The sequence below is a fragment of the Haliotis rubra genome, unplaced genomic scaffold, assembly GCF_003918875.1.
Source record: "Haliotis rubra isolate DU_JTF1 unplaced genomic scaffold, ASM391887v1 Scf750, whole genome shotgun sequence".
NCBI lineage: Eukaryota > Metazoa > Mollusca > Gastropoda > Lepetellida > Haliotidae > Haliotis > Haliotis rubra.
Window position 1 is genome coordinate 426,360 of NW_025767469.1, and position 26,309 is coordinate 452,668.

At 39.1% G+C, this 26,309-nt stretch overlaps 1 protein-coding gene across 5 annotated transcripts in view; it reads right to left on the reverse strand.

The window, feature by feature from the left end:
• Positions 1-23,993, reverse strand: part of LOC124260126 (protein MTSS 1-like) — a 98,997-nt gene extending 75,004 nt beyond the window's left edge. For all 5 annotated transcript variants that reach the window (XM_046694370.1, XM_046694369.1, XM_046694368.1 and 2 more), the window contains exon 1: positions 23,580-23,993. In XM_046694370.1, the coding sequence (XP_046550326.1) occupies positions 23,580-23,657 (78 nt within the window). In that variant the 5' untranslated portion in view covers positions 23,658-23,993. The remainder of the gene's footprint in view (positions 1-23,579) is intronic.
• Positions 23,994-26,309: the final 2,316 nt, after the last annotated feature.

Consider the following 26,309-nt stretch of genomic DNA (forward strand, 5'->3'; position numbering starts at 1 on the left):
CATAAACTGGTAAAACCTGGTAAGCAGAATCGGATTACCAGGCCACTAAAATATCTTCAGTTACATAGATCCACCACACACTTATGTTAGGTAACCAGGTCGTAGCCATTATCTTATCCAGACAAACAGGTGTTGGTTGTCATACAGTTATCATAACATATTTGGCCATCGTGTCACCGCCTGCACTAAACAAACCATCTACAGCATAACATTTCAATCATCAGGTGGCTATATAGAACTCAAAAATCAAATCATCTGCTACCAGTTCAACGAGGGCACTCACTTCTAGAATAACATACCCAACATTGCATGGGTCAAAGGTTCAGGAAATTCTTAAAATGCCGGTTACTGTTTGATATACAATTCAAATGAAAGGGCTGTAAACGGGTTCAATGGTGTCCTTCTTCCTGCAGTATACGAAGTTGGTCAGGCGGCAAATGTACACCTTCTCCTCATTAGCTGCAGCCCCGGCCACAATACTTGGGTTATAAGGAATCTTTGTCCCTTTCCAGTCAATAAATACATTTTAATCCACTGATGTGTTCAGCTGTACTGGCTTAATGTCTGATATTAAGTCAGTTGACATTCTAACAGCAGAGGCCCAGATAAGCTGCGTATCCGGGTAAAATACGCATAGAATTACGCATTGAAAAATAATTGTTGCGTACCAATTACACATTTAAAATTTTAGATACGCAAAAAGTTTAAAACAAATGCGTATGGAATATATTTATAAAAATCGCTTGCGTAATGAAAAAGACATCGATTGCTATCAAGTTGTACTGTTAGTATAGGACAAGTGTTGTAATGTCAGTATAGGATGAGTGATTTTTTATGAAAAAAAATTCCATTATATTAAAGTTGGTTTTGATTAGGTATGACATAAGGCAGAACATACCTGCTTAGTAACTTACTCAATGACGTAATACTTAAGTGAGTAAAGTGACTGAAATACACACATATTTGAAAGCAGTGGGTAATGGAAAATGAAATACCCACTCAACATTCATAATACCCACTTAAAAAAAAATACAATGGGCACAGTACCCACATGAGCTAAATCTTATCTGGAGCTCTGCTAACAGTGTTGTCTAATCCTGTTCATGGTCTGAAGTCTTTGTGACCGTTGCCACGAAGTCAGGCTACACTACTTTCTGGAAACCTGGTATCATCACTAGTTGAGTTGAGTTGAGTTGATTTTAGTTTAGTTTAGTTTTACGCCACACTCAGCAATATTCCAGCTATATGGTGGCGGTCTGTAAATAATCGAGTCTGGACCAGACAATCCAATGATCAACAGCATGACCATCGATCTGCGCAATTGGAAACCGATGACATGTGTCAACCAAGCCAGCGAGAGTGACCACCCGATCCTGTTAGTGGCCTCTTACGACAGTGAGTGAGTCAGCGAGCCAAACACCACTTGATCAATATTCAAACAATATCACAGTGGGTCAGCATAATGTGGAGGAAAACCTATATTGTTGCATTTCTCAGATAAATATCTTTGGTGACATCACCGAAAATGGGTATGATACTGAAAGACCTAGCATCAAAACTGAACAGTTCACATCAAGAACACCCCTTTGAAGGTCACAAGAAAACATTTCCTTCAAATCAGTGAGAGAAAACAATCTAGAATCCGCGGACACGTTCCACAAAGTGATATTACCGCTAAGGTGATCCTAACTACCATACTAACATAGACTTATGACAGTCTTAGCTCTAACCTACTTTTGTGGAAGGCCGCTAATATTTCTAAATAATCAGCAACACAACAACTTTTTAAACAAACAGATAAGCCACATGGGACAAAAAATCCTTCACTCCCTAAACAGCAATGTCGCTTCCATAATCCACTATCATTTACCTCCAATAGTCGAAATATTTTTTCACTACCCATAAGTCGTAAAGTCGGCATAGGAAAACAGTTTGCAAACAGGGGGTGTTTAACTTATGACTGTGAGGTGAAAGGTCAGATAACACAACACCTGGACGAGATCAGCCAATATTGACGCAGAGATCAAAATAGCCCAAATTGTTCCTTGATCATGCTGGTGTTTGGTCACACCTTTGCTGGTCACACCAATAAATAAGGCCGTGTCCAGGTTTACGGATGTGTCAAGGAAGGGCTCTACAACTCGACATCGTCTTAGGTGGGAGTACTGGTGAGAGAGTCAGTGAGTTTGGTTTTACGTCGCTTACAATTTTCAAGATCACAGCAAAAGACACCAGAAATGAGCTTCACACATTGTACCCATGTAGGGAATCGAACCCAGGTCTTCCGTGTGACAAGCAAACGCTTAAACCACTAGGCTACCCCACTGCCCTTTGAGTACGGTGCCCCGTTAATCAAACTCAAGGCGACAGTCATAAATCTATGGAAAAGTGTGGGAGTTACAAGGAACTACAACCGCTTTGAGGAACGGGCCACTGGTAACTACAGATCCGACTATATCGATTCACTGCACTTGTCCATGGCCTAATGGCTACCAACCAACATAAATATAATATTGATGGATGACATCAATACTATGACAGAGAGCCGAGTTTCAATAAACAGGTAATGAGTGTTGAACTGGATTTAATAAGCTTAGAAAGTATGACAAAAATAATAAGGTTAAAAGCAACACGTCCATCCAGCATGTAGAAATGTATGGAACGGATGCAGACAAAAGTATGTATTGCATCCCTAGAATGCACAACAATATTCACTGTACCAAATTCTTGACAAGAAATATAAATATAAAAAAGTAATTATTAAACATTACAGTGCAATACTCAACACCGTTTCAGTACTGAAACGCTGGGATTACGCACAATGCAAGGTCACTTTGAGGAACAAAGACCAGGTTGGAATATATGTTTTTTGCTAAATGCACACTTAGCATATTCTGGCAATAGGGCAGCAGTCTGTAAATAATGGACTAGTCCAGAAAATCCAGTGATCAACAGTAATCTATGCAATTGGGACACTGACATGTCAACCATGTCAGCGAGTCTGACCACCGATCCTGTTAGTCGTCTCTTACGACAAAGCATGGGTTGATGAAGATCACGGGTTGGAATATATCTATCATGTTTAATCAATGAATTGTCCTGGAGGCTAGGTTATTTCTGTAGTAGCTGAGTCAAAGGACATCCATTGTACACTTTCAACATCTGGGTGAAGAATAGGATTCCCTGAGTTTTATGCTTAATTACGCATCATGACAACTGAACATAAAATTACATAAATCCTGTGAAAATTGCATTAAAACCACTTCAAACACATACATCAATTGTAACTTATAACTTCAGTTTTGATCTGGTATTTCTAAATCTGTTAAAAATCCAGGCCTGTTTTTTAATACCCTGGCAGCCTAAAGATACATATGGCATTTCATTATTCAGTTCAGTGGAATTGTTTGGGATCACAATGACTGGTAATTTGATTGAAGCACATCCATCACCATGACATGCATCAAGGGAACAGGTGGATTAAAGTGCCTGCAGCAGGTAGGACATTGATCAGGATCATTTGTCCTGGATGGTCCTTCAGGGTGTGATTAACCCTTACATCGGGCCCAGCTGAACAGGTAGGGGAGTATCTCGTGTGCCTGGAGGGAAGGTTCTCATTGTAGAAGATGGGTTTACAATGACAATCCCAATCTAACCAGGATCAATCAAATGTTATTACATTCAAATGTGAATGAGTGAGTTTAGTTTTACACCGCGCTCTGCAATATTTCAGCTATATGGCTGCAGTCTGTTAATAATCGAGTCTGGACCAGACAAGCCAGCGATCAACAGCATGAGCATCGATCTGCGCAATTGGGAACCAATGACGTGTCAACCAAGCCAGCGAATCTGACCACCCGATCCCGTTAGTCGCCTCTTACAACAAGCTTGGGTTACTGAAGATCAATATTCTAACCTGGATCTTCACGGTCACATTCAAATGTAGAAGTCAAGATAGCGTTGAAGATACCTCCTTTATTTAAGTCCAACTTGTATGAAATGAAACGTTCATGAGGAAAGACTAAACTACTTTCTTATTTTACAGATGAGAAACCCCTTGATCAAAATATAAAACAAAAAATATATATAGCCCATGTGCAACTGTAAAAATAAAAAAATTATTTTAAAAAATAAAATATATGCAACATAAAAAAAAATAAATACTTATAATTTATTCCTTTCATGAAAATTGTATTTCAATGTAGTTTTTCACATGTTTCAGGAAATTTAACCTGAAATTTGTGAGTGAGCAAGTGAAAAAGATATTACTTAAATTCTAGAAACAAACAAATATTCCCGCAGTATCATGTGGGACATGCCTATGTGGGCTACTGAACCAGGCACTGTGACTGAACACGTGGAACAACCTGGGCCCATTCCAGGAAACGATCATAGCACTGGGATCATTTTGTTCAATGGGGCCCCTCGCAAACCCTCCACATACATCATCCTCAAATCAACCATTGTCCTCAGGGTTCCACACTGGACTGACTGACTGACTGAGTTTTGGTTTTACGCCGCTTTTAGCAATATTACAGCAACATCACGGAAGGGGACACCAGAAATGGGCTTCACATATTGTACCCATGTGGGGATTTGAACCCGGGTCTTCGGCGTGACGAGCCAAGACTTTAACCATTAGGCTACCCCACCGCCCCTAGTCACACTGGAACATCAAACCGAACTGTCAAACATCAGCAAGTAACACTAACAGACGAGACCTAATCCTGGCTCCATTCTGAGCTGCTTGCTTGTACCATCTGTTAAACTGCAATAACAAACATTAAACATCGTACAGGTTACGGCAACACCCTGGTTCATGTAATATCTAACCTGCCATAGGTTTCATGTAGACAAAGAAATTCCCTTTGGCATTTAAACGATGAATCAAACATTTCCCCGGGCTGAATGTAATCTTAGCGTGTCTACTGCCTGTAATCTCCGGGGCACAGCACTGCCACATGAACCAATACTAGGGAACTACCAACAAATGTCAGTCACATGGCCGCAGGTAATTGTGCCCTCCGCACTCAGGAAATAAAAGAACTGTATCTGTGAAGCTATGTGTGCCCTTTCAAAATAATCAAACTTTGATCGACGGTTTAAAAAAGAGGAGAAGTGAGAAGTGTTTTGTCTATGCAATGTTCAATGCTGCAGGCAGCAGTATGAATGTTGCTTGTCAAAGCTGGAGTGAGCCAGTGTTCACGAATGGTGTTTCAAAGTCACAGGACATTGGGTCCTGTAAGTTTCAGATGTCTGACCCATTGAAAATGCACAGGACCCATGGAATAAAATTATACACACATTTCAGATTTAATATTTCCTATTATTGTCATTGAAATTATTAACAAACATAAGCTTTATAAACAGCAACAAGTGTCACATGTCACATAAAACAACTTCAGTTAAAGTTATTGTGAAATATACAGTCAGACACTGGGGCCGGCGGGTTGTAGACTTCTGTCTGACCGTTGGCGAATCTGCTGGATTTGTCAGAGGGTCAGACGCTATTCGTGAACACTGGTGAGTGAGTGAGTGAGCGAGTGAGTGGGCGAGTGAGTGAGTGAGTGAGTGAGTGAGTGAGTGAGTGAGTGAGAGCGAGTGAGAGCGAGTGAGCGAGCGAGCAGTCTCTTTTATCAATATTCCAGCAACATTACAAGAAATGGGCTTCGCACATTGCACACGTGGGAAATCAAACTGGATCTTTGGCATAATAAGCGAACTCTTTAACCACAATGCTACCCTACCACACCAAGTTTGGAGAAGACAATCTGATAATTGATATAATGAGCAACCGTCCACCTCACCATGGTACCATGACAGACTATCAACCAACTCACATGACCCGCCTCGTACTTCCCATATTGTTTCCCTGGGACCTATTTAACTAAATTAGAGTCGACGTCACAATATTAACAATTACCAATAAACCCATAATGATATATCATTACACTCACATTATGCTTGTTCCAAACCCATACAACTCTACAAGATCTGGCACATGGACCATGAAGCCAGTATAAACCAAATATTCAATGTAATGATATACTTGTAACGGGGAACCATATCACTGCTCTTGTTCCTTTCAGAAATCACCCCTACAGATTCCAGGTGAATATAGGTCCCAAAGATATGTTCTGAGTAACTACTGGGTTGTCAGTTATTGTCCAGCTGATGGGGAACGTGTACAAAATATCAATATAACTGCCATGAGGAATACATCTATCTGGTGCTATATACGCCAATTAGTAGAATCCAGGTGGGGATTCCTTGGTTAGAATTGGTCCCTAGCGACTGATGCTGGCAGCAAGAGGGGGCTAGTTGCATCAGGTGGTTAGACATTGTGCCTGACGGTGCGTCATCTCTATGATTATGGCTGATGATCGAACTATTAGCAGTTCTACTTGTCCAGACCCCTGATGATCCGGGTTGGAATTAGCCTTCAGTAACCCATGCATGTCATAAGAGGTGACTAACGGGATCGGGTAGTCAGGTTCGCTGACTAGGTTGACACATGTCATCGCATCCCAGTTGCATAGAATGCTGCTCATGCTGTTGATTACTGGATTGTCTGGTCCAGGCCTGATTATTTACAGACAGCCTCCATATAGCTGGAATATTGCCGAGTACAAACAACAAACCACACTGTTACTGATATTTTGAGGGAAATTTTCTGTCTTGTCCGCACTGTTACTGATATTTTGAGGGAAATTTTATGTCTTGTCCACACTGTTACTGATATTTTGAGGGAAATTTTCTGAATGGCAGATGTGTATCGGTAGGGCAAGACATACTTACTCTTTTCACCTATTCCATCTATTTGTAAAGTACCTTTTCCTTCAAAGCAATGTCATCAACATTACTGATGATGTCAAGAACTATAAAATAATTCACATATTCTTCCCATCAGGAATCACACCAGGACCTTCAAGATGCTGAGCAAACACCATGACTACTGGGCCACACTTTGTTTTCCTTACTTGTTGCAAGTCAATCCAGACTGTCCGGTTTCCTTATTAGGTAGTGATGTTATAGCCAAGCAGTAAGTGTGCTTGCTCTACATACACTGTAACCAGGTTCAAATCAGCTTAATAATGAACAAACGTCATTAAGGTTTTCAAGACAGCATTCAAAGTCAAAGCCCCTTAAATCTTAAGAATTAGGATGGTAACCAGGACAAATTGCTTTGCTACTTAGAACAGTGGTAACACAAATTATCCCAATTGTGTGCATCCAATGGTTGATAAATCTTGTCTAAAATCTAATCTACTTGTAACTCTACAGAAGTATCCTCAAAAGAAATATTCTGAGCCCACAACAATGGGTATGACAAACATCTGAATACATGTACTGTCCACCAATCTGGACCTCGGTCACTCTGCACTTGAGATAGACTCAAACCGTTAACGACCCAATCCTTACAACCCTCTGACAGGATTTATGACCGACTTGTACAAAGACTTGCCTCGTTAGCGACACTGGCCATTTCAGGACACGAGCTACCCCCAGTGTCAAGTCGCACGCAATACATCGAGCCAGAGAAGAAAAGGCAGGTATTGTTTACACCCCTGTTGTACAGTACTACATTTCACGTATCTCATCAGGTAAGCTTATGCATGAGTAAAGCTCAAAGGAATTGAGGTGTCAAAAATCAATAGCAGTCAATCCAATTAGTTTGCATGGTCTGAACTTGAAATTGTCATGATACACACGTACTGATATGAGTATATACATACAAAGGAACGATGGAAATTTACTAGTCTGCCTCCCTATCCCTGAACCACATTAATTCCCACTCTGCTCAGCCTTTTCTACAATGCAAAAGCCTAAATGATACAAGTCAAGATTTTCTTTTTTATAAGTGCATTTATAATGTGCTAAACTCCATTCACAATGTGAATACTCAAAGCACAAACAATCAAAGCACTAACAATCAAAGCACTAACAATCAAAGCACTAACAATCAAAGCACTAACAATCAAAGAACTAACAATCAAAGCACTAACAATCAAAGCACTAACAATCAAAGCACTAACAATCAAAGCACTAACAATCAAAGCACTAACAATCAAAGCACTAACAATCAAAGAACTAACAATCAAAGCACTAACAATCAAAGCACTAACAATCAAAGCACTAACAATCAAAGCACTAACAATCAAAGCACTAACAATCAAAGCTAACTAACAATCAAAGCACTAACAATCAAAGCACTAACAATCAAAGCACTAACAATCAAAGAACTAACAATCAAAGCACTAACAATCAAAGCACTAACAATCAAAGCACTAACAATCAAAGAACTAACAATCAAAGAACTAACAATCAAAGCACTAACAATCAAAGCACTAACAATCAAAGCACTAACAATCAAAGAACTAACAATCAAAGAACTAACAATCAAAGCACTAACAATCAAAGCACAAACAATCAAAGCACTAACAATCAAAGCACAGCACATTTCTACCCCGGATAGCCCAAGCTGCCTGTGAGGCGCTATAAGGTTAATAGACACGTGACTTATCCCACCTGGTACCCATTTTCTGCTTGGTGAACAGAGGCAATTTTGAACAAACACACTTGCCTAAAGTGAGACCACATGTTTCTTCAGGTTTTGTTTTAATTTCCCATCTTAATGAGGCTCCATTTCAATTAACTTTCATTTTTATCAAAACTCTACATATTCAGAGACCATTCGTTAGCCTAGATGTTTACCAGGAGCTGGTTGTAGCAACATTCCAACAATATGTGGGGGACCAAGTACTGGCCTTACTCAATGACCCATGGCAAATTATATCTGTTGTTGGGTAGACAAGGAGGACATCCACCTTGTGGAGATGTCAACATGCAGTTACTGGGCGAGATGTTGCTCATAATCTCAATCACGAGTCTGTCTTGTCCGGAACTGCCACTATCATATAGATGAGGTGTCGCTGAGCGACGTAAAAACAAAATCATAAAAATTCCACACATTTTTCCAAACTAAGATGAATCCAAACATCATAAAATGATTATCTTCAACAATTTAAACATAACATTTGGCCGACTAACTGCCCACATGCAACCGACAGGAGAATAATATATCGATATATAAACCACGCTGCCAACCCTACTGTGGGTACACACGTTTCTGAAGATATTCGGTGTTCAGCGATTTTTTACCATTTACCCATTACTCAATACTTTTAAGATTTGAATTAAGTATTATATGGGATTGTGGGGTGAGCAATGAGTGAGTGAGTGAGTTTAGTTTTACACCACTTTTAGCAATATTCCAGCAATATCACAGTGGGGGACACCAGAAATGGCTTCAAATATTGTGACCATGTGGGGAATCAAACCTGGGTCTTCGGTGTAGTGGAACTGACATCATCAAACCAATTACAGCTGTTTATAGTGACTCCCTAATATTTCTCAGCATCAACAATAAAATGTGCTGCCTTCATTTATAAACAGCAGCTAACGGAAGCATTAAGTCATTATCGACTGACACTATACCAACATCCCTGTAGTGTAGTGACAGGTAATTAGCCATGTGGCTGACAGACTACACCACATTATAACATCAACACGATTATCTCGTTAGCAAATCTCATAAATTAACCCAATTATCTCCCCTGTCAGAAAAATATGACCTGATCTCAGTTGCCATTTTCCATCTATTTGATGACAAATTTGCAGCTGAAGTACACAGAATATTCTATATAATTTAGTCATTGGGACTGTCATAAACCCTTCCAAATGAACTAATTACACATAACACATAGCCTTTTAACACGAAAATCATAAACTTACTTGAACCTCAATTATACATCACAAAACATGTGACATTAATGTAAATGTTTAAATGACAGAACTATACATATATCAATAAATCATACCTTAATTAATAATTTTCACACAAGCATAATCACAAAAATAAACATATCTTACAAATTACAAAATTCTTTTTGGGGTAATATTGTACTTAAGCTCAAATGTTCACGCCATCTCCAACCCTGGGCACCTTTTTCAGTTAAAATATTAGGATTATAGCTTAGACTGTATTGAATTATAGCTAAGTCTCTTGACATCCATGAAAACTCCACTAACATGTTACTGCGTAAGAAATAAAATGTTTCTTCGACTTTCACTTCAATTTCTCTACTTCACTCTATTAACAACTTCAGTCCTCCAAACTCCAACCAATCTGTTGTTATGCTGACAGGTCTTAAGAACTCCACGATCCCGAGATCACTTGAGATCCATGACATGCCAAGCAGCACAGGTCCCATCACCTTTGTGTCAACTCCATGGGGTAGATCCATTACCACAATGACACTACCAGAGACTACCTGCAATAATCGATTTGTCGTTGGTTTGATAACATCTCTGTCGCCTTCAACGAGGATCATACCTCAGTTCCATTAGGCAGATACCCCAGACAATGAACCAACCTTGCTTGATAGCATCTTTCAAACAGAGTTAACGGGATTTACCACAGGAGAATCTACTGTGACATGCATTGAGACTTCCTCTTAGATTGAAATCTACTCGCATCAAGAGACTGACCCTTTTCTTCCTGGTCCTTGTACAAATATTTTCATGTCATCCCCCGAACTGAAGTAATCCGATTCAGCTTTGTGCCAGACAAGGACATGTTAGTGTTTACATTACAGTGCACAGGACACAAAGGGTAGAGTGTAGTGAATCTTAACTTTATTATCTTGCAAGCAACTATACATTCAGATAAACAAATCAACTATTTAAGAGCAGTTTTTATGGAAGACAAGTTGCAATGAGTAAACAAGGAAGTTGTTGTTTATACAAGCAGTTTGCTATTATCTTGCCAACTTTTCTGAGCCAAACAAAGCACTGATATTCAGAAATAGAGCATTCTCATTTTCCAAAAAATGTTTTCGTCGTCTTCTTAAGGAATAGCTTTCATCAAAGCTTGTGTGTGATACGCTACTAAGACATTGTACCATTATAGGGCTAATGTTGGTTATTTTGTGTCTAGTCACTGAAACACCACAGTTCAGTAAGGATACCCTCCTCGGACACTTATTGACTCCAATCGAAGTCGTTCTTGTTATAATATTAATAAGAAGAATGCTAATTTTTGCGCCTAGAATCCAACACGATGCTGCTCTCTGGCATTACATTATTACCCTGACGGAACTGTACTTTCAAAGCCGCTACTAAGCGCTTTGTCCATATATGTCCATACATCCAATTCTCAGGTACCCATTTTCAACAGCTGGGTGGACTGAGTGCAATGTGGACGAAGTGGCTTGCCCAGGGACACAACACAGTTTGAGACCCAAGTCACAAATTTTGGTGTCTCCACCGGGATTTGAACCCAGACCTTTGACCACTACACCACTGTGCTCCCCTACTGCTAAGCACCTTATAGGGTATCAATGAACATCTTTAAACTTCTTTTGGTACCAGTGTAGATCTGGATCAGAATCAGTTAGCAGCAACCCATGCTTGTGGTAAGAGTTGACCAACGGGATCGCATGCTGACTTGGTTGACACATGTCATCATCTCCCTATTGCATAGATCGATGCTTGTGATGTCAATCACTGGATTGTCTGGTCCAGACTTGATTATTTACAGAGTTATGTAGCTGGAAAATTTCTGAGTGTGGCATTAAGCAACAAACCAAACAACAAACCATAGTTTTGAACATTGCATATACATGAAGGGACAAACACAAACAAAAACTTCTTTCCATATTATGAAGCTTGGGTTGGAACCATCAAACATCCCCTTTCTGACCACACAGGTGGTCAATTCAGTGACAGGGCAGGTCAGAGAGAGATGGTGACGATCAGTCATAAAACGACCATCATTAATTCATCACTGCTGTATATTAATTGCACATAATGTTCATGTGACATTAACACCATGGAGAATCCCGGGATACAGATCCCTATGATCCCATGCTTGTGGAGAGGACAGACTAAATGGGATTAGTGGTCAGGCAATTGGCTTGGTTCACTGCACGTCATCATACCTCAACGACGGCAGCGTTGCTAATAGCAACCACTGGTTGGCACGGACTGGATTTTTTACAACTGGTGATGATTCAGCTTGAATGGTGCAGACTGACAACAGCACTCTCTCCATGTGACGTGATATCTGTTTTCTGTTTATTGGATTTGTTTGTTTGTTGTTTAACGCCAGACTTTTCAGCCGGCCTGTAAATAATTGAGTCTGGACCCTACAATTCTGTGAATGAAAACATGAGTGACACATGATGAAATCGGCAAGTCTCACCACCTCTTAAGACCAGGTTGCTTAGGAGTGGTGGTCCGATTAATTGAAATAATCGAAGATTGGTCGAAGTGACCAAACGACCAAGCAATCGATCATAATCATTTCTCATAATCGAACACAAACGATTTTGGAACTGCTGTTTTAGTCTTTGAAACACTTGACGATGGAACATAACTTTGAAGTTGTCAGGGCCTGAAAACTTGTTTAATTCTTAGAAAACTCACTTCACTAACTGAAAAGCCATGACTGAATATTTCTTGAAGACCCCAGAAGGTTTATGTTCATGATATATCAACATCACTTTAAAGTAGCAAGTTGCATCATGTTATACATATCTGCAATAACAACCTGGATAGGAAAATCTGAAAACTGACGCTAACCAATTTTTATCGATGATTGTTCGTTGGTAATGAAGCAATCATCAATTATGAGATTTCAACCAATTCCCAACACTATTGCTTAGGAGTGAGTGAGTGAGTGAGTGAGTGAGTGAGGCAAGCGCTTTTATCATTATTATTGATTGTTGATGTTTTGCACATTATACCAATTATATCCTATCATGTTAGCTTATTGTGGGAGCCAATCCCGAAGTGATGCTGGTCTCAAACATTTGCTAATTCGGCAAAACAGGTCCGGCACTGAGACACCAAGCACAGTAAGAATCAAGCAGAATCAGCATTCAAACAAACAATCACAGGCTACTGGCATGCTCAAGGGAGACGACTCTGTGCAGTGAAGTGCGATGTCCTTGACGATTTGGCCATCTGTGTCCTATATTATTCATGAACAGTTATGTTGATGTGTCGCACACTTTCCTTATCTGTGGACCAGTACAGAAGGACAGGATAACAACACTCGTACATTGTATTCGTACATAACGACCCACCCACATTCATAAGCCCTACTCTCCCAATAAAGACGGACAGACAGACAGATTGTTTATTATAAGTCTCACCTCATTTACAGAAATTAAAACAATATAAAATAAAAACATAAGATGAGCCATCCTTAAAAGGATTATGAGACTATTTAAACATAAAATTATACAGAATATAAATATAATGATATATGATATAATAAAATTTACATATGTTAACAGACTAATGGTAAAGTAGGCGTCGTCGTTCCTTTAAAACATCAAAGCAGGTCTTGGCTGTTAATTTACTTTAAAAAGGACTAGACATTATAAACAAAAACTTTTCCACATTTGTACAATTTATAAAGTTACTGTCTAGAAATTGGCACTTATCCAGCAAACATTTTGTAATAGACTGATATAAAGGACAAAATAAAAGTACATGTATTTCATCTTCAACAACATTCAAGCAATTAAAACACACCCTCTCATCCACAGGCATATTACTAAAACACTCTAGTGCAGCATCCCGGAACAGCTGGAGCAAGACCTACAGCTCATGTCTTCCTGCACCGAAACAAACAGGCTCTGTGATTCTTCTATGAACCATGGCAGCTTGGAATGTTATATATACTTACATGAACTCAAATACGCCTCGAGAAAGTTGAATTTAAGTAATATTTACACACCATAAAACATGATCCATGAAGTTTTAAATATTCCTACATGCCTCAAAACAGTATTGAAACTCCTCACAAAATGACTGGAAACAATGATGAAGACCATCCCAGTGTGCCATGAAACATCAAATTTCATCCCTTTATGCCTACAGACAATGCTGAACACATTCTGCCACAGCACGAAAAACGTTTTCTCTCAATGACAGATGCATATGCAATGTTCAGAACAAAGGATGGTTGTTTGGTTTGTTGCATAATGCTGCACTGAGCAACATTTCAGCTCTATGATGGTGGTCTGTAAATAATCGAGTCTGGACCAAACAATCCTGGGATCTTCATGACCAACACTAAGGAGAGAGGTCAGCGATATCTTCAATATGGACCCTGATATCTGGGCCTCTTAACACAAGGGTTTTAACAACATGGACAAAGTCCCTTTCATGTCTAATTTCAAAAAATTAAATATTCATCTACTTTTATAATAACTCAATTTTCAACTACTCTGGGAGCTGCATCAAAGGACTCTGAAGCTTAATGATACTGTGAAGAAGGTAAGCCTATACTCTGTCTCACACAAGTCACAGTCCCTGAACCACATTAATTTCCCTACTGCCAAGCCCTCTCTGCAGTGCTAAAGCCCTAAATAAAGCAAGTCTAGATTTCCTCAGGTTCTCTGGTCTCCCTAGGGCTCCTTTTCAATATAAATGGGCTTGTTTGTTACTATCAAAATTATATATATTCAGAGACTAAGCCTTAGTCTACCTGCAATGCTGAAGCCCTAAATAAAGCAAGTCTAGATTTCGTCAGATTTTCCCCTCTCACTGGGGCTAATTTTCAATTTAAATGGGTTTATTTGTTACAATCAAAATTATATGCATTCAGAGACTAATCTAGTAAGCCCAGCCAGGGGTTGGGAATGTGGTCCAGAGATGAGTGAACAATTCTAAGGGGAGGGGGTGATACTAGGGGGAACTAGGGGAGCTGGAGCACCAGAAGGGGCTGAGGGGGGTTGGAATCTGACACAGCTGGAAAAACATAACTGGGTCTCTCTCAGGAATCTATGTGAACAATGCAGACAGGAAGTTGAGATTCCACCTCCTCAAGTCCGTCCACTGATATCCCTAAAACATACATGCTTTCAACCTCACTAATGTATTTCTGCGTACATCAGACTGTTTATCTGAACCTGTGATTAGTCTACCAGGTAGTAAATGTGATTGCAAATATCCGGATATGATAAAGGCTTCATGCTCATGCATGTGCTTTTCATCTTCATCCAGATGGAATTTCAATCAAGGGCTGAAAATAAAACAACTTCCTCTCACTTTCCCAAATATCCTGTAACAACGCCATCTGCTTCATCACAGCCCAGCATCCTTAACCTCGAGGAAAATGATTGCATATTGTCCCCTTACTTAAAACCGAATTAAGTGAGTGAGTTGGGTTTTACGCCGCTTTTAGCAATATTCCAGCAATATCACGGCGGGGACACCAGAAATGGACATCACACTATACCCAATTGGGGAATCGAACCCGGGCCTCGGTGACAAGCGAACACTTTAACCATTAGGCTATCCCACCGCCTCATTTAAAACTGAAACTAAAAACAACAGCAAACCTGTCGAAAAATAATCACATAAACACTCTCCTTGTTAGGCCAACACAATTCTTGGCATGTTTCTCCCATAATGTGATGCAAAAAGCATCGATCAAGGAGTATTTATAATCTTCATGGAAACTGAACAAAACAAGCAATATTGATGAATACCAAACAAGGTCAAGCTTGACGACATATATCAATAAATAATACAGGCAATATTTCCTTGTCAGGCAATAATGTCATAACACCTACGTACCTGGGTGAAATAGATTATATTCATTATGAAACAAATCAATATGGTTTGACCTAGTTTCGTCTATTTCTTCGATTCAAGCCGCCAGCTCTCAAAATCCTACCAATGCACTTTCACTGCAAGTTCAAACATCTAAAGAATTTCAGTGTTGAAACGGGTTTCCCAAACCTTTATTACTGCATACAAGTTTGTATAATAGCAGAATTGTAAGGTGCAGGGTCGCTTTTCAAAAACACATTCAGATTCACTTTCCTTGAGCAAACATTACATGATCATGTCATTGCATGAGTTAATACATGTCACATGTGTGTCATAAAAAATCGGCAAAGGAAAATGACCTAACACAAAGACTCTCAAGATATTGTTACACCCCGTGGACAATTGATGCTGTCTTTTACACTATCACAATACATACGCCTAAGCAAATTTTTGCCGCAACAGAACATACACATAGGTAGAACATTTTTAACTTCCTTTGGTAGATATTCATTACGTACCTGTACCCACTGTATTTTTTTTTGGAGTGGGTATTATGAATGTTGAGTGGGTATTTCATTTTCCATTACCCACTGCTTTCAATTATGAGCGTATTTCAGTCACTTTACTCACCTAAGTATTATGTCATTGAGTAAGTTTACTAAGCAGGTATGTTCTGCCTTATGTCATACAATAATGGAAATGATTTCATAAAAAATCACTCATCCTATACTGACAGTACAACACTTGTCCTATACTAACAGTACAACTTGATAGCAATCAATATCATTTTCATTACGCAAGCGTTTTTTATAAATATATTCTGTACGCATTTGTTTTAAACTTTTTGCGTATCTAACATTTTAAATGCGTAATTGGTATGCAACAATTATTTTTCAATGCGTAAATGGGAATTTTCTATGTGTATTTTACCCGGATACGCAGCTTATCTGGGCCTCTGCATTCATTCTTTGAAATGAAAATTTAATGTTTTACATGGTCAATGTTCAGCAAAGTTATTTGGGTCAAGAAAAAAAACTGTATGGTAATCTAAGGTCTGAGTGAGAACGTAACAACAAAAGCTTGTGTCCTCATTAATTTCACGGCAGAAGAGGCAGTCAGTATATCATGGAGGATTACGCTGCATTTTTTTCCCAGATACACTCCTTCCAACAACCCTACCCACTTGTCACCTGTCGTTGCTGGTGGGAGTGTTGGTTGCACCTGTCCCCATTGTGTCACAGTGTAATCATGCAACACAACGGCGTATATTTCAACAATGTATTGAATGCATCATCCTCTATAACATGTAGGTGTCACCCAGGTAGCTCTGGAGCGTGTGCCAGCTGTTAGGGGAACAGTACACGTGGTTGGGTTAGAGGTCATGGTTGATTGTGTAACATTGTGTTATCGCTTGTCAAGTTGCTGTTGGAAGTTTTAAAAGTTTGTAAAATTGAAGGGTCATATTTGTTAAATTTTGGGGGTTGGAGGTGTGGGGATTTGGGATGGTGGTAGGATATCCGTTAATGTGAATTTCTGACTACTGATCTGATCCTGTGAAGGTAGTTGAGAGGCCCAGATAAGCTGCGTATCCGGGTAAAATACGCATAGAAAATTTCCAATTACGCATGGAAAAACTAATTGTTGCGTACCAATTACGCATTTAAAATTTTAGATACGAAAAAAGTTTAAAACAAATGCGTACGGAATATATTTATAAAAATCGCTTGCGTAATGAAAAAGACATCGATTGCTATATAGTTGTACTGTTAGTATAGGACAAGTGTTGTACTGTCAGTATAGGATGAGTGATTTTTTATGAAATCATTTCCATTATATTAAAGTTGGTTTTGATTAGGTATGACATAAGGCAGAACATACCTGCTTAATAAACTTACTCAATGACATATACTAAGGTGAGTAAAATGACTGAAATACGCACATATTTGAGAGCAGTAGGTAACGGAAATTGAAATACCCACTCAACATTCATAATACCCACTCCAAAAAATACAGTGGGTACAGTACCCACATGAGCTAAATCTTATCTGGAGCTCTGTGAATGGTTGAAGGAAGTTAGTTTATTGCTTTGTAAGATAGGACAGTGTTACACATTAATGTCCTTGAAGTGTCTGAACTGACATTCCTTGTGACAAAAGAAAGACATTTTCATGTTTTAAAAACTTTCGAAAGAACATTTTCCAGAAATTGATTTAAATTGTCACCCACATTAAACCAGGATGTATTAAAATCTTGAACACAGCCATTATCTTCTGTGGAATTTTTGTTTTCTTCTATAAGTAAAAGCATTTCTTGAATTTTAACATCTGATAAGTTGTACACTATAAAACTTTCTGTCTCCAAGCTAATATCCTGTTTTGTGTACAATGTCCGACTCTGTCAAGACCCCCATTATAGGATTAAAGTCTCAAGGTGTTTCTGAAAGGGCCATCAGTTTACCATGAGTTAATAATGTGAAAGGATTACTTCTGCATTTAATAAAATTCCACAGTCATAAATCTCACTTTCTGCATATGGTCTGGAAACATATTGTTAATATAGCTTGTGCTGGAGAAAATCAATGGTTTCAGAATTCTCGGTGTATTTTTATCATAAGTACAGGGTTTTAGCTGAAACCCCCCAGTCAAAGAAATACCCTGATAGTGATAGCAGCTAAGATAGGTTCCCAAGATAGTCAATAAGACTGGTCCCCAGTAGCTTTTACTTGTCAAAACAACTGTCTGAAAAACATTCAAATTGATCAGGTAATCAGGTGTCTGATTAGCCTTGCACTAAGGCTGTACTGAATGCTGAGCCCATTGATGTATAGTAATTCCATCCTTTAAAAAGGCAAGTCTAGATAAGGGCACAGTAAGGACTCCAGTGTGTTAGAGGAATATTTATATTTTTTAAAATTATCATTTAAACTAATAATTATTACCTTAGAGATTTGTGCAAGTCTAGTGTCTGAGTGACCTGGCAGATTGTGTTTTAAAAGTAAAATTACTAAATTGAGCTAAAGACAATTAAATATCTTGTAAAGAAGGTCCTAATGGCCAGTAACAGTTGAGAACTTAAACACTTTTCCAGTTCCCGAGGCTGTGATGATGTTACAAGCCACACCAGTCTGACTAGCTACATACTATGAGGATCAGTCACGACTCACATACGTTTTCCACCATTCCCCCTGCATTTGTCTTAAAGAAATACATTTCTTTGGCCGTGATATGGATTATTGTAATTTTATTCATAAATGCCACACATACTGAGTGAGTGAGTTTAGTTCTATGCCACTTCTCACAATATTCCAGCAATAAGATGGCATGGGACACCAGAAATGGGCTTCACACTTTGAATCCATGTGGGGAATTGAATCCAGGTCTTCAGGGTAGCGAGTAGACTAATGCTTATTCTCTGAATATATATAAGTTTGATAGTAACAAACAAGCCCATTTAAATTGAAAAGGAGACTAGAGATTCCTGAACCTGAGGAACTCTTGACTTGCTTTATTTAGGGCTTTAGCACTGTAGAGAGGGCAAGGCAGTAGGGGAAATAATGTGGTTCAGGGACTGTGAGGTGAGGTGAGGTGAAATTGGGTTTAACGTCCTGCTTGAGAATATTTTGCTCATATGACGACGTGCATGCATGTGTATGTGCGGCTGCTTATACTAGCCCAGACTTAAGCTGGTTTTATAGTGCTAGCCCACTGAGATACCATGCCGCAGTGAAGCATGAATACCCCACTCAGACACATTATACTGACCCCGAGCCGACCAGTCCTTGTTGTACCCATTAATGCCGAGCGCCAGGCAGGGACCAACAAGTACCATATTTTAACGTCTTTTTGGTATGACGTTATTGGGGATCGAACCCGCGACCTTCCGCTCTCAGGGCAGACGCTTTCAGGGGCTGTGAGACAGACTAGGTAGCGAGCAAAAGCATTAACCACAAGACTACCCCACCACACTCAATAACATTTCAGCTGTATACAACAGTCTGTAAATATCTGAATCTGGAGCACACAAACCAATGATTGACATCATGAGCATACATCAACATCCACCCATTTGGGATATGTCGAAATGCATCAGCAAGTCAGGGAGCCTGACCACTCAATCCCATTAGTGACCTCTTACAACAAGCATAGGGTGCTGAAGGTAGGCCTCTTGTCTTATCTGTTTATCTATAGGCAGCTGCAAAATGGCTGGATTACTGCTGACTGCACAGAAATACCACATTCACTCACTCACAAGGCTCCAGATAATTTTTCAACATGAGGAGTACGTACTCCTTATTTTATATATATAGGAGTACTGGAAAAACTTAAGAGTACATTGGGAGTACTGAATGGAATTTAATGGAGAATATAATCTTGTGTTTCTTTTTATATATGCACCACAACATTGCTACTCTTGTGTAAACAGGTAAAGAAACAATATAACAATACTTTTTTCAGATAAATACGTCTGTAAATGATTCTAAGACCGTACACCATTGCTGTGCTGCGTGTCTGCTACTGTTTCTAAATTATTTCCTACCGTATCGTGCATATTTTTTATCCGTACATACGCCCATAGGGCCCTTATCTGGAGCCCTGCACTCACCCCAATGTCATAAATACCAGTGTGAATGACTGACACACAGTCACAACAGACTGCCTGGGGGTTGTGTCAGACGCTCCTCGGGGTACAAATGACCACCATTTGTTAGTAATTTGGTTCCCCTTGCCTTATATCCCTGACATTACTCATTATTGTCACTGGTAGTGGTGCAAGTCCCCTGACCAGGGTTTGGCTGGACACTAAGTGCTGTGTCCTATACCATATTAAAGATACAAAGACTGACTGACTGAGTTTGGTTTTACGCCGCTTTTAGCAATATTCCAGCAACATCACGGCGGGGAACACCAGAAATGGGCTTCACACATTGTACCCATGCGGGGATTCGAACCCGGGTCTTCCGCATGGTGAGCCAACGCTTTAACCACTAGGCTACCCCACCACCCCAAAGATACAGAGAATATAAAATGAACATGATTTACATATTTGATCCTGGCAAACTCAAAACAGCTTGGTTCTTTGAATTATGAAAAGAATATGCATTGCAGGTTTATTTTCACACATATTTGGCATTCCTATTCTGGAAATAAATACACTCAATACTCAAAGTATCAGTGATAGATCATCTACAATGTAAGGCTAAAATCACCACTTATAATAAGCACATACATTTAAACTGTTTTAAGTCAAGCAAGCACATTTTACCAGACAAAATTTCATGCTTATAACGGAAAGTGAGTGAGTGAGTGAGTTTAGTTTTACGCCGCACTCAGCAATATTCCAGCTATATGGCGGGGGTCTATAAATAATCGAGTCTGAACCAGACAATACAGTGATCAACTGCATGAGCATCGATCTGCGCAATTGGGAACCGATGACTTGTGTCAACCAAGTCAGCAAGCCTGACCACCCGATCCCGTTAGTCGCCTCTTACGACAAGCATAGTCGCCTTTTGTAGCAAGCGTGGGTTGCTGAAGACCTATTCTACCCCGGATCTTAAGAGACCTATAACGGAAAGTCCCTGGACTCAAAATGGGATTGTGCTGGACAAAACCATGATGAAGTCAAGCATCCACAGAAACGTGAACTCTACATCAAAACTTTTCTTACTCGAGTTCTGAAACAAATACTAGATATCAAGGATATTGGGGAGCTCTTAAAAAAGCCAAAATGCAATCATTCACTAGTATGCAAGGCTTTATCCAAATTCCCTCTTGAATTGCTGTAATTTAAATAACCCAGCATTAGATTTGTTTAAGCATGTTAAATGGAATCATTGAATCAATATGGCAACAATATCAAACTGATATAACAATCAATAACATTTTAAATGAGAATTCACAAAACAAGCACTGATCCTTTAAGAAACAATTGTATTGTACTGGGGTATACGCTTACTGACAATCAATTATGAAAGAATTCACATAGCCATTATTTCTTCAAACCCAATCACTCAGTGTAACTAGTCATGTAGAACAGCTCTAAAGGACCTAAACAAAACCCATTATACTAAATTTATAATGATGCATATCAAGTCTATTGCCATAGCAAATTAATTTTAAATCAATACAATTAATAGTAACATTAACAAGCATATTCCAAATGCATCCATCTGAGCTTGCATATCTTAATCTGACATAATGTCAATGATATCTGGTACATTCAAAAACACCAACAAATCAAGATTATTGGAAAAGAAAACCTGTGACATCAAAACCAGACTCTTCATATCAGATGACGTAATCACACACATCTAATTGAAATACAACCGTGGTTATAAATAAAATCACACACCAAATCAGCTATTAGGGTAAATGTTTGCTTTTAATACAATTCAGGCATCTTGATCCTGTAATGAATTTGATAAATCATGTTTAAGCTATCTAAAGCTCTTTTCAAAACAAAATGACATCAAATCATCTTCAGCCATGATAGTGCTGTGGATGTTCAAGATACGAGTACTGAACATGTGTCAGACATAGACCATGATGTCACAATGAGTAACCCATCTTGTTTCCAGGTTGTGCTGACATTATGTAACTCTACTTACAAAGGATAAGATTTCTATTATTACTGTACCAGGTTTGTGATAATACATTGATAAGGAATTAGCAACTGTTTATATAAGCACTTGTAACCCGGGCCTCTGACTAAATAATTTAGAAAAATCCTTTCACATTATCATTAATAGTGAATGAAGATGATCAATGGCGCTAAATATAGCTAAGCTGTTCAAGTTGTATCCATAATGCAAATATAAGTTAGTACATAGCTTAACAGATGAATGGAGAGTGTACGAAGAACTTCTTGTGATGCTTTACGTTTCACATTAAAATATGCACAAAAAAACTCATTCATTTTTTGCAAAAGGTGCAAGGTGTCATTTTTGTATATGAATTCTAACATTAATTTTATCTGTGTTACGTCCGATTAAATCTGAAAGCTTATCGTTGGCTTCGAGAGAGTCTGTCTCACAGTTACTGAACCACATTAGTTTCTCTTCCACCCAGCCCTTTCTGCAACTATGGATCTTCATGAAGCAAGTCTAGATTTTCTCAGGTTCTGAATCTCCAATCTCTCTGGGACTACTTTTCAGAATAAATGCAATTATTTGTTTCTATCAAAATTATATATATATATATTTATATACACATCTACATATCATTAGTCTAGCTTGGAAATAGTTCGAGACAGCTGTGTCTATAAGAGGGAGCTGACTTGGTTAAATGTTTAAGTCAATAACTGACTTTCCCTGAGGAAGTGTGTTGCTGTCATTTTCTTGACAGCCATCTTCTGCTGGCTTCGATCAAAAAACGTATAATTCTCATTTCGTAGTTTTAGAATCATCATGGAATGTTATAGTAGTGCACATTCTCGATGAGAAGGGTGTCATTACTGCACAGCGTCTTCTATGTCTAGCTTGTGCATGAAATAAATTCATTATCCGTACCACACACATGGGTACCAACGAAAGCAAATTCTGTTGGTCACAAATGCAACATTGTGTTACACGTTGAACGTTGAACAATCTAGACGGTGTGAAATCACTCCCGGTATTTAACACCTATGGTTATATACTATGCTTGTAACATGCTTCGTTCCCATTTAACCCTTTAGTACAATAAACAGAGGTCAAAGGGTTAATTGGCAAGTGATCACAGGAAATGCTCGAAGCCGGTACGGTCGCTTTGTTTGTAATATTAACACTTTTATAACTGGAAAAAACATGCAATTAAGATCGTTGATTGAAACTGTGGTAGTAAATAAACAATACGAATAACCTGCCGCAATCAACATGCAATAACGTATTATTGAATAGTACACCGCAAGTCAGTAGAGCGAGACAGTAGCGTTAGAAGACCCAGCTGTCGAGGTCTGAGTTAACTCACCCTCATATCGTTGATAACCGCTTGGAAAAGACCGCCAAGGGCACTGCAGTCTTTCTCAACACTTATATTTCCATCCATGGTGAGCTTCTGTGTAGTGACAGAATTTCCGGGCGATGATAATTATTCCACTGACTTTTCGTCTGAAATTTGAAGATTCAGTACAGGATATCTTCTACCCTGACAATGAATGGAAGGTTGCACGAGTGCTCTATCAGACTAACAAATAGGCCGCCCCTCTTCGTATAATCCACTAGAAATATTATCCAGCACTAGACACAATGTACACAAGTTCTCCTGAAATATCCATCGTCGATCGCATAACTGCACATTATGACGTTCTGTCAAAACTCAGCAAAATCCCAACTACCGTCAGTACACTCCTTTCGCCATCATGCGGGTTTGTGAACATGGCGAGAGCTGCTTCCTTTGGAGTCACGTGACTTGAGCGCGCTTGCTGATTGGGTTTCGGTTTGTGTAGGGTTGGCGAATTCGTATCGGTTATGCTGTGGTGCAGAATATCGCTTTATTACCATTAGCATATATAAAACCATAAAGTAATTGATTTCAGTGATACCGGTGAATCGTATTCTCTTTAAAGTTTGCCAATAATATAGGTGAATTGGACGATACTGGATCGCTATCATCGAATATACATCAAGCCATTTTATCTACTTCCTCTCAATCGACGAATTAAACTGATAAATGTTTATGATATAATATCTATAAACAATGGAGGGATAATCAGCAGATTATGAATAACATTAATAAATACTGAATAATATCGTGACACAGAATGAACTTTACTTTTCGACTCTGTCCATATGATTTTATTGACATATGTATACAGTGTTTTGTGGTAGATTTTCTTAATTATTACTTTAGCATCATGATAAAGTTTAATCGACATTAAAATTTATATTTCTCATTTCTTCTCCGTTGTCAAATATTCGTCTTAACGATTTCAGTCGAAACAAACAAATATTTATACTTATGTGTTTTGTTTATGGCATTCGTGGGTTTTCTTTATACCAATATTTTCTTCAAAGAAAAACAACTTGTTTAACGACAAACCTATTTCAGATTCGTGATAAGAATACAATGTCATGGATAGATATAGTCCGAGTCAATGTGTCCGTGTATTTAACATTGACTTTATCACGCGCTGAACTGAGCAGAATACTAATCACTGGCACCAGTCACAAACATATCCTCCATTTTGGCACGTGCCCCATATATAACTGCTGTCAAATCTAGTACACAATGAACCAGTGTGTGTTTGGAAATAACACATTGTGCCGCACCAAATTTGATAGATAGGAGGTCTCATTAACAGCTCCCTTACAAACGTCCAGTGACTTGATCCCCGAGCCGTGTAGTTTAAATACCATTATACGCCCGTTGTAGACTATTTTCATATTCACCCGGCACCACTTTGGAACCTCGTGGAAATCCAGGTTAAAATTGGTCTTCAGCAACCCATGCTTGCGTGAGTCAACTAACGGGGTTGGCTGTTCTCACTCGTTGACTTGGTTGATGTAAGTCTACGTATCCTAATTGCGTAGATCAATGCTCATTATGTCAGTCACCGGATTGTCTGGTTCAGACTTGTCGTAACACACGCACGCATACGCACACGTACAACACACGTACACACACAACCCAATCCATCTCGCTGGAACATTGTCGACTGTGATGAACTAGATTAGATTGGACTGAGTGAGTGAGTTTAGTTTTACGCCGCTTTTAGAAATATTCCAGCAATATCACGGCAGAGGACACCAGAAATGGGCTTCACACATTGTACTCATGTTGAGAATCGAACCAGGGTCTTCCGCTTGAGTGAACGCCTTAACCACTAGGCTTCCCCACCGCCATAGATTAGTTTGGAGTAGTCAACTACGGTTATAACGAACTCAAAGATTACAACAAGATTATAGTACCTAATGGCCGTAGTTCATTATAAGCGATTCGATTTATTTATACAGCAAGTGATTGGGGGGAAAACCAGTTCGTTATATCCACCAATTCGTCACAAGCGTGTTCGTTGTAAACGTAGTTCGCTGTATGTGAAAGTGGTGCTGGAAATATAAGTGTGTGTGAAGGCGGTCTGCAAAGAATCGAGTCTGGACCAGACAATCCAGTGATCAACAGCATGAGCATCAATCTAAGCAACTGGGATACGATGACACGTGTCAACCAAGTCAGCAAGCCTCACCACCCGATACATACAATTCGTGGCCCCCAAAATGAAGAGTAAACTGTTTCTCCCTTTAGCCTAAATTGGTATATATTATACGTAATAGTGAGTGAGTATGGTTTTACGCCGCTATTAGCAATATTCCAGCAACAGCACGGCAGGGGACACCATGCAGAAATTACACATTGTATCCCGGGGAATAGAACCCGGGACTTCAGCGTGACGAGCGAACGCTTTAACCACTAGGCTACCCCACCGCCCCTACGTAATGACATGGTCGTGACAAAATGCAAAAATAAATCGTATAGCGTAATGTTCCTCTAACATGTTCCAAGACACATGGTAGACTGCAATGTGTTTCCAAAGCTACTAATATATGGATCATTTGAATGAACCGAATACAAAACGTTTGTAACACGACCTTCAAATCGAGCATTCAACCACAGCTCGGAGTAAACAATCTTATCGACCTTTGTACATAGCTGAGCCAGTGGAGAAGTTATAGCTCTAAATCTGCTATAAAATTATTCCAC